The 12,623-nt window shown below is 36.2% G+C and overlaps 1 protein-coding gene across 2 annotated transcripts in view; it reads right to left on the bottom strand.

Annotated features, from left to right (window-relative positions):
- LOC123563653 (methionine aminopeptidase 1-like) overlaps positions 1-12,623 on the bottom strand; it is a 44,740-nt gene that overhangs the window by 14,380 nt on the left and 17,737 nt on the right. The window contains exons 3-8 of one of the 2 annotated variants that reach the window (XM_045356572.2): positions 11,334-11,431; positions 9,603-9,663; positions 6,340-6,431; positions 5,690-5,773; positions 4,523-4,590; positions 379-449 (exon numbers count right to left, since the gene is read on the bottom strand). In XM_045356572.2, the coding sequence (XP_045212507.2) occupies positions 379-449; positions 4,523-4,590; positions 5,690-5,773; positions 6,340-6,431; positions 9,603-9,663; positions 11,334-11,431 (474 nt within the window). Of the gene's footprint in view, positions 1-378; positions 450-4,522; positions 4,591-5,689; positions 5,774-6,339; positions 6,432-8,995; positions 9,057-9,602; positions 9,664-11,333; positions 11,432-12,623 lie in introns of both variants that reach the window. The other variant, XM_045356573.2, reaches the window with a different exon arrangement.

Raw genomic sequence — 12,623 nt, 5'->3', positions numbered from 1 at the left:
TGAGCTACGGACCTGGGTCTTGCGCACTGCATGTCGTCTTACTGTGGTACACATTCATGCCAAGTTATTTGAAAATCCATCCATCAATGACAAAGATATGGACCGGACACGAAAATTGCGGACAGACTGACAGACTGACAGACAGACAGACGGTTCAAAAACTATATGCCCCCGAAGGACAAGTTTATGCAGAAAACTACTTTCCACAGAATTTCCACAGAATTACTTACTGTCATTTGTAAGAAAATTGCAAGAAATTTTATCAAAATCTGCCTCTATTCCTGTTTTGTATGAGTAAGGGTTATGGAAATTCAATTAACTTCTATCCTTGATCTAGCCCCCTATTTTCCTACATCATAATGACTTCTAATTACATACCATTTACAATATCACCGTCTTCTAGTTTTCTTGAGTCTGGAATTCCATGACATATAACCTCATTTACTGACCTGTAACATAGAAAAGTAACATTTCATCAAAATTGTTTGCAAAATATATAAGATAAATAAAAATGCAACAGACCATGTTTGGAGAAGACCCATGAAGTGCTTCATGAAAAGAAGTTGTTTAACCCTTACCCTGCTAAATTTCTATAATGAATTTGTCCATCTTTCAATTTGGACAGTACCATTAACTGTTAAAAGGGGTGTTAACCAAAAAGATACTGACTGAATAGCGAACAGTGCAGACCATGATCAGACTGCACAGAGATATGTAGGGAAAACTTAACCCAACCACAGTCATTTATGGAATAGTTTCTTACAAAAACATTTTTAAAGTATCCAGTGTATACATGTCAGGAAAATTGAACACCCTTTCTAATGGTCATTTTTGGACGTTCAAAATAGTTTGAACAGTCTTGCCAGAAAGCCACCCAAGAATCATTTGTGTAAACTTATGAAGTTCCCACTGTATACATAAAGGGAAAAGTGACCATGTCCTCTGGCTACCATGTATTTATGAATCAAAATAAATTGAACAGTCTTGGTAGTCGGTCACTAAAGGATCATCTCTGTGGAATAATTTCAAAATCAGGCAAACAATTTGAGGCAAGACCATATTTAAAGTTTCCATGTTTTAGAGAAAAGTGACCACACCACCTGGTGACCATGTGTCTTGAAGCAATCAGAATGATTTGAAAATTCTTGAAAGAGAATCACACAAGAATCATTCATTTGGAATTATTTTAAAGTCTAGGTGGCAGTTTCTGTCAGGCAAGAGTTTTGAGTTTCCATGGTAAATCATAGAGAAAAGTAACTATGCCCTTTGACGGCCATATTTTTAATGAATAAGAATAATTTGAACAACCTTGACAGAAGGTCACCCAAGGATCACTTGCATGAAAGTCATTTCAAAACTGTACAAGACATTTCTGATAATATTTTTTAAGTTTCCACTATAAACAAAGGCTTTCTCATTAAATTAGACACCACTGGAAATAACAAGGAAAATGGACATCAATTCACAAGGCTTTCACTATCATTTAACACAGTAAATATGAAAACACTTTGAAAATAACACTAAAATGTGTCCAAAAACAATTATGTTTCAACATGAAATTGAAGTACAGCACCTTACAGCAACCGGCACATGCTGTAATGCCATTACTGTCAACCACATCTAGCGTTATATGTATCTTTTCTCAAAATACTCCCCTGTATGCTCAATACATTTTTTGAAGGCCAAGGAAACTAGCACAACTAGAGCTATCACTAAAGGTGATGAATGTACCCCCCGCATGCACTGACACAGTACATTGCAATTTGACGCACACAAGATTGCATAAAGATGTGGACTGTATGTATATAGACTGTATGTATACAGTATAGTAACAAAAAGCAAAGTCCCATAACTATGCAGAATATTTATCTTAAAGAACGTAACATGCACCATGCATAACTAGGGTTGGTACTGGTCACTTGTGTGAAGTTTCATTAAATTGTGTGCAAGGGTTCGGAAGATTAAGCGCACACAAGATTGCATATGCAGACTGTATGTACACAGTATGTTAACAAGAAACAAAGTCCCATAACTCTGCAATTTTTGTTGTTGAAAGGACCTAACATGCCCCATGCACAACTACTGTTATTACTGTTCACTTGTGTGAAGTTTCATTAAATTGTGTCAAGGGGATGAGGAGAGATGGTGCGCACAAGATTGTGTCTATGTATATAATATAGTATAGTAACAAAAAACAAAGTCCCGTAACTCTGCAATTTTTTTTTCTGAAAGAACCTAACATGTCCCATGCACAACTACTGTTGTTACTGATCGCTTGTGTGAAGTTTCATTAAATTGTGTCAAGGGGATGAGGAGAGATGGTGCGCACAAGATTGTGTCTATGTATATAGTATAGCAACAAAAAACAAAGTCCCGTAACTCTGCAATCTTTTTTCTGAAAGGACCTAACATGCCCCATGCACAACTACTGTTATTACTGTTCACTTGTGTGAAGTTTCATTAAATTGTGTCAACGGGATGAGGAGAGATGGTGCGCACAAGATTGTGTCTATGTATATAGTATAGTAACAAAAAACAAAGTCCCGTAACTCTGCAATCTTTTTTCTGAAAGAACCTAACATGCCCCATGCACAACTTCTGTTGTTACTGATCACTTGTGTGAAGTTTCATTAAATTGTGTCAAGGGGATGAGGAGAGATGGTGCGCACAAGATTGTGTCTACGGACAGACAGACAGACGGACAGACAGACAACCTGAAACCAGTATACACCCCCTTACAACTTTGTTGTCTGGGGGTACAAAAAACATGCAAAACTTATAAATCATTCGTATATATATATTGTTGTTGTATAGTTGTACAGTTACAGCATCCTGTGATTTCAGATACTTCTTGCATTTGACCACTGTCAACATGATATACATCTTGTATCTGCCACATACTGCTATCATTGCAGCTTTCTGATTATCCACAAGGCATGGTTTCTTAAAGTCCCATAGAAAATTTGTGTGCCACACTGTTCAACAACTGATGATGTCACTTTTCTGAAACTTGACAGCATGATGTCAGAATAACTGATGCCGATATGAACATTTAGCAGAAGTGTTGACATGTGTTGTTATAAGTTATATAATTTGAAGACGTGTCATTAATTCTTCAAACTGTTGTGCCTTATATGTTGCCCCACACTCATGTACCTGAGCCCAATAAAATTCATAAACATTTTTATGAAGTTAATTTGGAAGTGGACCACACAATGAACATCCTGGCCAAGTTTAATCAATTTTCTACTAAAGGTGTCCGAGAAATGGTTTGAAGAAAATGTTGATAGCTGGATGGACAGTAGCGATCCCATAAGCTCACATTATGCAGTGCCATATTGTGTTCCGGTGAACTGAAAATAAAACCAACCAGCAATTTTCTAGTTTTGACCATTACTGTTTTTATTCTGCATTGAAAAATTACCATTAGACATTTATACCACATAATATTAAATGAAGACGTGTTTAAAGGGATTTCAGTTATGTAATAGCAACTAGTTAAAATAACCTGTGTCACAGGATACACTGCCAGTATGGATCTGTTCTTCACAAGTAACTAACAACTCCCCCACATAGATCATATGTGGAGAACAAATGACTTCAGACACACTGATTCCTTTCTTCATTCTTGAGAAACACGCACAACTGCCTAATCACCTAAATAGTAAGTCAGTCTTCATATACTGTTTACTCACTACAAATATACCTTTGAAGAGTAAAAAGGCTGATTTTGGGTAATTCAAGGCCATAATTCCGAACTGCCTGGGCCGATTTGGCTAGTTATCAAACTTAGATGAAGACTTATTGACAAACACATTTTGTTCAAGTCTGGTGAAGACCGGATGAGAAATGTTTGACATTAGAGCGCAGACAAGCGTGAAAAGACCGATTTTTCTCAATTCAAGGGCCATAATTCTGAAGTACCTAAGCCGATTTGGCTAATTATCGAACTTGGCCGAGTACTTATCTTCAAACACATTTTGTTTAAGTTTGGTGAAGATCGGATGAGAAATGTACGACTTAGAGCGCTGACAAAAATAAAAGGGCCGATTTTCGGTAATTCAAGGGTCATAATTCTGAAGTGCCTGGGTCGATTTGGCTAGTTATCAAATTTGGCTGAGGTCTTATGGTCAAACACATTTTGTTCAAGTTTGGTGAAGATCGGGTGAGAATGTCTGACTTGAGTATGGACAAGAGTATAAAGGCCAATTTTTGGTAATTCAAGGGCCATAATTTCGAAGTGCCTGGGCCGATTTGGCTCATTATCAAACTTGGCCGTGGTCTTATGGTCAAAAACATTTTGTTCAAGTTTGGTGAGCGGATGAGAAATGTTCAATTTAGAGTGCGGACAAGATTTGTGATGGACAGACAGAATGACAGACACACACACAGACAGGAGTATATCACTGGTGTGGGAGACATAATAAATTTGTTTTATTAATGGCTGTTCAAAACCTAAATTAAAACAATTAAAAACTTCTGACAAACATTTGTAAGTGCGGAATACTGATACTTTACTTACGTACAACATGATGCAGGAAAACAGTAATAATTCAAAGGTGATGGATAACATTGTCTGTCTATACATGCCTAAAAATAGACATAAAATTGTATAACAGTCGTTGGTGAACTTATAAAGTGTAATAATCAACAACATACTTACATTTTCTGCAAGCTAATACTTAAATTTCTGATAATGTATTTTGAACAATATCAAGACAACCTGAGAACAGAAGTGTCAAGTTTGTATATACTTTCTAGATTTACAAGGTTTTGACCATGCATAAACATGATAAACTGACAAAACTCATCATTAGTCCATCCTAATGACATCATTCTTTAAGAATCAAGAGGGTCATGATGACCCTGCATCACTCACCTGAGTAATATGAGCTACGTTTCAAAGGTCAAACTGATGACTTTCAGAATTTTTTTTGAAGATTTTCTGATGTACAATCAAGTTACCCCTGGGGCGGGGTCAATTTGATCCTGGGGGTCATGATTTGAACAAATTTTGTAGAAGTCTACTAGGAAATGTTACATATCAAATATCTAAGACCTAGGCCTTCTGGTTTATTTTCAATTTTTTTTTGAAGATTTCCCTATGTAAAGTCAAGTGACCACTGGGGCGGGGGTCAATTTGACCCTGGGGATCATGATTTGAACAAATTTTGTAGAGGTGCATTAGGCAATGCTACATGTGATATATCTAAGCTCTTGGCCTTCTGCTTTATTTTTAGAATTTTTTTTTAAGATTTTCCTATGTAGAATCAAGTGACCCCTGGGGCGGGGTCAATTTTGACCCCAGGGGTCATGATTTGAACAAATTTTGTAAAGGTCCACTAGGCAATGCTACATGTCATATAACTAAGCTCTAGGCTTTCTAGTCTATTTTTAGAAAAAAATTGAAGATTTTCCTATGTAAAATCAAGCGACCCCTGGGTCGGGGTCGATTTTGACTCCGGGGGTCATGAGTGGAACAAATTTTGTAAAGGTCCACTAGGCAATGCTACAAGTCACATATCTAAGCTCTAGGCCTTCTGGTTTATTTTTTTTTCAATTTAAGATTTTCCTATGTAAAATCAAGTGGTTACAATAGCTCACCTTGCCACTTTGTGACAGGTGAGCTAAAAAAATAGGATACACTACAAAAGGGAATTAAAAAAATAGAGAACATGTCTATACATACATCATAAACAGCTGTATCAATTTCAGCAGTAGTCACTCCTATTCCAATAGTCTTTGCTGCGATATCTAACACCTCCCTGCCTATCTGTAATATTGTAACATTAATCTTAATGCAATGTTTACTAATTAACTTTATTAACAAACACTTCTCTGCCTATCTGAAATACAGTAACAAAGAATATTGTGAAATCATTAATTTCATGGTTTTGGTCGAAACTTCCAATTTGTGGGAATTTGAATCATATATTTTTATTTACTCCACCAGATTTTTATAGCGCTTTTTTCATGATTAACACAATCATAGTTGCTTTACACTGATTTCAAACTCTGAACAATTAGGATTTCACTTCTTTGTTTTTTATTTAATTTCACAGACTGACCAAACTTTGAAAATTGTCCATCACAGAAGCATTTAAGTATGATCTGAACCAAAGTACAAATGCAGTCTATCAACTTTACATTACTCCTAATATAATTAATGTATTTGCAAAGTAAATAATATGTCAAATTTCTGAGTTTGACTTGTCTTGTCTTTATTATGATCTATACATAACATCTTATATTTTCAAATGTTTGAAAAATTCTTGGAAACCAATGTGTCTATTTAAATTCATACATGTGTTATAAAATTTCATTGATAATGTAGCTTACCCTGCAAGCTTGCCTCACCCCCTCTTGTTCTTCATCAGTGAGGATCCTGATACTGTTGTTACCTCGCATTGCTCTCTCTGACAATGGTTCTCCTACAATTTTCGCATAAAAACTTTAAAATTTTCGCAGAAAACTACTACAGCAACAGTGTTCTCATTAACCAGCAACTTGCACTAATACATAACTAAGTCAGAAAGTCAGGCATATTTTTGAGACAAAGACTAATTTGAGACTTCATCAACCAAATCCATTAAGAGAAATAAACAGTTATCACAATTCACAATATAGTTATATGAAAATTGAGCTAATTATTTTCATTTAAGTATTTGAATATGAGAAATACAAAAACCGATGACAGAAAGAATGTCACTAAAGATAAATGCCCCCCACCCCCACCAATTGGCCATTAAAGCATGACTACTGTAAATGACTGTGACACTGACCACAGACACTTGAAGCTCTGTCAGTAAATATATGCATTATCATACCCCACCCACCTAATATACTATGAAATAAGAGATCTAACCTGCATAATTATGTATTTTATCAATTAAGCTTCAAACACCTGTGCATTGACTTTAATTAAGATAGGGACATGACTCATACAGATAACATAAGTTTTCATTATTTTAAACATTGATGTGAAATTTTATTACATCTCTTTGCTATGGCACAGACATGAAATACAATATCTGAATATGCAAATATAAAATGACCTTGAACTTGGAGGACAGCAAAACAAGCCTGACCTTGGAGTTACCTATTAGACTTGTGGGACAAAATGATCTCAACTTTGGAGGTACCTACCAGATTCTGGCATATGATACAACAAAATGACCTTGACCTTCAGGTTACTTTCTAGACTCTTGTATGTGGCAAGATGACTTTGACGGTACCTAGTATACCCTTAAGTCAATCAAAATTACTTTTACCTTGGAGGTATGTTCTATATACCTGTGTTCCACAAACTTTCCCAACATGCTTAACATTATTATTATTGTTATTATTATTATCATTATACCAGATTTATATAGCGCTCTATTCATGATCAATTTCCGTTCAAAGGCGCTTTACATAGTTCAAATGCAGCCACACTGGGCGCATAATTCATCCTCTACTAGTACAGACACAGAGCGATCTGACCAGAGGGACACAGTGAGACAAAGCCCCCACAAGAGAGATCAGAAATCAGATACAGGTTTGTCCGGCTAACTTAGCCTAGCTTGTTGCCAATAGACAGCCTGGTTCTTTAACGTGCCCGGTGTATAACACTGATACACGCAAGGATTGTAATATATGTATTTGGTATAAGTTTCATTGGAATCCCTTCAATGGCATATAAACTATGTATGAGATACAAATACTAAATATAAATATGTATGAGAACTTTAACGGGCCTTGACCTTTTAAGTTCTGACTCTTGCGCGCAACAAAATCTCACAATACTTAAAGGGGTACGCTAGGATTCCCTGTATATGAGATGGGCGAAATTTTTTCCAGTAATAGAATTTCTTCAAACACTGGATATTGAAGGACAAATATCTAAAAAACAAATGTATGCAATAAAAATCATTGGTCACTGGTACTGAAAAAGAGTTATCTGCCCTTGAAAACATCAACTCCCTACTTGTGGAGTGGGGGAACACAAAACTGACAAACACTACCAACAAGAGGGCCAAGATGGCCCTAGGTCGCTCACCTAAACACACCATAACAGTATTAACATGTTTGACATAGTGCTTTCATGGAAACAAATATTCTGACCAATTTTCATTAAGATTGGACCAAAAATGTAGTCTATTGAAGAGTAAACAAGTATTTTCTTCAATTTAACATAATGACCTAGTTTTTAAGCCAAGGTAACCTACATTCAAACTTGGCCTAGATTTGATCAAGGCAATCATTCTGACTAAATTTCATGAACCTCAATTGAAAAATACAGCCTCTATCGCATACAAAACCTTTTTCTTTGATTTGTCCTTGCGACCTAGTTTTTAATCCCAGATGACCCGTATTCAAAATTGACCTTAATTTCATCAAGGCTATCATTTTGACCAAATTTCATGAAGATCAATTGAAAAATACAGTCTCTATTGCATACACAAGGGTTTTTTTATTTGACCTAGTGACCTAGTTTTTAACCACAGATGACCCATATTTTAACTTGACCTAGATTTTATTAAGGCAATCATTCTGACTAAATTGTATGTATATCCAGTGTAAAATGCAGCCCCTATTGCATACACAAGGTTTTTCTTTAATTTGACTGGGTGACCTAGTTTTTGACCCTAGATGACCCATATTCAAATTCAACCTAGATTTCATCCAGACAAACACTCTGATCAAATTTCATGAAGATCCGGTGTAAAATGCAGCCCCTATCGCATACACAGGGTTTTTCTTTGATTTGACCTTGTGTCCTAGTTTTTGACCCCAGATGATCCATATTCGTAACTGGCCTAGATTTCTTCAAGGCAATCATTCTGACCAAATTTCATGAAGATCAATTGAAAAATACAGTATCTATTGCATACACAAGCTAAATGTTGACGGACGATGGACGACAGACAGACGACGGACGCCGGACATCGAGCGATCAGAAAAACTCACCTGCGCATTGCTCAGGTGAGCTAAAAATGGATTACTGAAAGTATACCTTCTGGATGTGAGGCATAGTCTGGTCTAGGTATATGATCTGGAACAGTTCTCATCTCAGGCTTTGATTTGACCTAGTGACCTAGTTTTTGACCCCAGATGACCCATTTTCGAACTCAGCCTAGATTTCATCAAGGTAATCATCCTGACAAAGTTTCATGAAGATCAATTGAAAAATACAGCCTCTATCGCATACACAAGGTTTTTCTTTGATTTAACCTAGTGTCCTAGTTTTTGACCCATGATGACCCATTTTTGAACTCAGCTTAGATTTCATCAAAGTAATCATTCTGACAAAAATTCATGAAGATCAACTGAAAAATACAGCCTCTATCGCATACACAAAGTTTTTCTTTGATTTGACCTAGTGACCTAGTTTTTGACCCCAGATGACCCATTTTCAAACTCGGCCTAGATTTCAACAAGGTAATCATTCTGACCAAACTTCATGAAGATCAGTTGAAAAATACAGCCTCTATCGCATACACAAGCTAAATGTTGACGGACGATAGACGACAGACAGACGACGGACGCCGGACATCGAGCGATCAGAAAAACTCACCTGCGCATTGCTCAGGTGAGCTAAAAATGGATTACTGAAAGTATACCTTCTGGATGTGAGGCATAGTCTGGTCTAGGTATATGATCTGGAACAGTTCTCATCTCAGGCTGAAATACACATATATTCATATACAGATTGGGTACAATTATTTTAGACTAAATCTAAACAGTATTTAATTGAATTGATGAAAACAAAAGGATTAACTGTTATCAAACACTAATGCTTATGCTTAATATTTCAAAGTTAAAACTGATGTTACTAAATTAAATTTGTGAGGCATAGTCTGGTCTAGGTATATGATCTGGAACAGTTCTCATCTCAGGCTAAAATACACATATATTCATATACAGATTGGGTACAATTATTTTAGACTAAATCTAAACAGTAACTAGAAAATGCTTTTGTAAAAAAGCGCATGTCTCCCCCAATGCAAAGTCCTATAGGCAAGAAGTCAATATGGGTCAGGAGCGAAAGTCAAAGAGACACTGATGGTTGGCTGCAATAGGGATCATCTACTTGGCATGTCCAGTCATCCCGCTAAATTTCAACACTCGTGGCCTAGTGGTTCTCAAGTCACTGTTCAGGCTCCTGTGACCTTGACCTTTGATCAAGTGACCTCAAAATAAATAGGGGTCATCTACTCTTATGACCAATCATCCTATTAAGTTTCAACATTCTGGGTCAAGTGGTTCTCAAGTTACTGATCAGAAATGGTTTTCAATGTTCAGGCCCCTGTGACCTTGACCTTTGATGGAGTGATCCCATAATCAATAAGGGTCATCTACTCTTTATGACCAATCATCCTATGAAGTTTCAACATTCTGGGTCAGGTGGTTCTCTAGTTATTGACTGGAAATGGTTTTCAATGTTCAGGCCCCTGTGACCTTGACCTTTGACGGAGTGACCCAAAAATCAATAGGGGTCATCTACTCTTCATGACTAATCATCCTATGAAGTTTCAACACTCTGGGTAAAGTGGTTCTCTAGTTATTGATCGGAAATGGTTTTCAATGTTCAGGCCCCTGTGACCTTGACCTTTGACTGAGTGACCCAAAAATCAATAGGGGTCATCTACTCTTCATGACCAATCATCCTATGAAGTTTCAACACTCTGGGTCAAGTGGTTCTCTAGTTATTGATCGGAAATGGTTTTCAATGTTCAGGCCCCTGTGACCTTGACCTTTGATGGAGTGACCCCAAAATCAATAGGGGTCATCTACTCTGCATGACCAATCATCCTATGAAGTTTCAACATTCTGGGTCAAGTGGTTCTCTAGTTATTGATCGGAAATGGTTTTCAATGTTCAGGCCCCTGTGACCTTGACCTTTGATGGAGTGACCCCAAAACAATAGGGGTCGTCTACTCCAGCAGCCCTACAACCCTATGAAGTTTGAAGGTTCTAGGTCAAATGGTTCTCCAGTTATTGCTCGGAAATGAAGTGTGACGTACGGACGGACAGACAGAAGGACGGACGGACAGATGGACGGACAGGGCAAAAACAATATGTCTCCTGGGAGAGACATAATTAATTGAATTGGTGAAAACAAAATGATTATGCTTAATATTTCAAAGTTAAAACTGATGTTACTAAATTAAATTTATCTGCACAGAAATTTTGTTTTCACAAACATGTAGAAAGAGTGACAGACAGACAGGAAGAGTGACAGGAAGACATAGATGTAATATCCAAAGTATAACCTGTAAACCAATGCATTACTAGAACTAGTACATCAACATAAAACAAGCCTGCAAGCAGTCACAAGATACTGGACATACCACAGTTCCTGGTCTGAGAGGTCCTGTAAAGCGAACACCTGCCCACAGGGACTTCTGATGTTCCAGTAACTGCTGTTCTATCGTCTTCGCCTCATTTTCTGTAAAATCAGATACTTTGTTCTTTTGTTTCTTTACATTATTAATCTTCTATACCTCGTGTTTTTATTTCGATGTAAATTTGATGTGGAACCAAAATTTGTAGTCCTGTTTGGCGCCATATAACCTATACTGTGTTGATGCGTCGTAAAACCCAAATAAATAAAATAAATTATTCTGTGAAAGATTCTTAGTGACTGTGTTATGTAAAAAAAGCTGTTTAATTTTCTATATTCAATTTTATTGACTTATAAAACAAACAAAAATGCCTATAGGCTATTCTTTAAAGGAAACTAATTGTTTTAATTTCTTGGAGTTTTTCACAATCAGTCATGTTTTTTTTAATAATTACCTAACATAAGTGTGGTTATAGAAATATAATTAGATGTGAAAACCACTTTGTTAACATATTAAATGTTTTATAAATATTGTTGAATACTAATTAGTTAAAACATATTTTATACTTAGTAATACATGTACAAAATAAATACAAACATCATCTTTTGAACAAGATAGGTAGGAAAGGATAAGAATCAATGAATAAATACCAACTGCATTCAACTCATTACATATACCCACAAAGAAGTCATAGGGAATAATCACATCAATAAAAGGGGGCCAATTCCAAGGATCATTCCTGTTAAGTTTGGTGTAATTCTGTCAAGTGTTTTTTTTTTAGAAATTGTTGACACACAACGGACAGCGCACATCGGACATCAAGCGGTCACAAAAGCTAAAACAGAACAAGTACCAAAAAGTTTGTATAATGTGTATAAATCTAAGGATTTTATTGGTTGGATCACACACAGCATGACAATCAAATTCTTAACTGAAGTATTCGGTTAATCAAAGTATTCCCTTTATGTCTAGTTACTTAAGTGACACTTCAGAACATAATACCAGGCACAATTATACACATATGTTTTAAACCTACCTGATGAATGATATATACCAACAAGAGCACCACCTTGCGGGTGCTGACGCTCATCTGATTTTTTTTGTATAATAGAAATATTGTCCTACCCATGATTTTCTAAGTCTAAAAAGGGCCATTATTCTTGCAAAAAGCAGGATAGAGTTATGTTTCTTGATGTACAGTGTCCATTTATGATGGTGAAAAACTGTTGCAAGTTTTAAAGTAATAGCTTTGATAGTTTATGAGAAAAGTTGACTTAAACATAATATTCAACCAAG

Source organism: Mercenaria mercenaria, chromosome 2 (genome assembly GCF_021730395.1).
Source record: "Mercenaria mercenaria strain notata chromosome 2, MADL_Memer_1, whole genome shotgun sequence".
Classification (NCBI taxonomy): domain Eukaryota; kingdom Metazoa; phylum Mollusca; class Bivalvia; order Venerida; family Veneridae; genus Mercenaria; species Mercenaria mercenaria.
The sequence above is the reverse complement of the archived record's forward strand: the minus strand, read 5'-3'. Positions and strand labels throughout refer to the sequence as shown.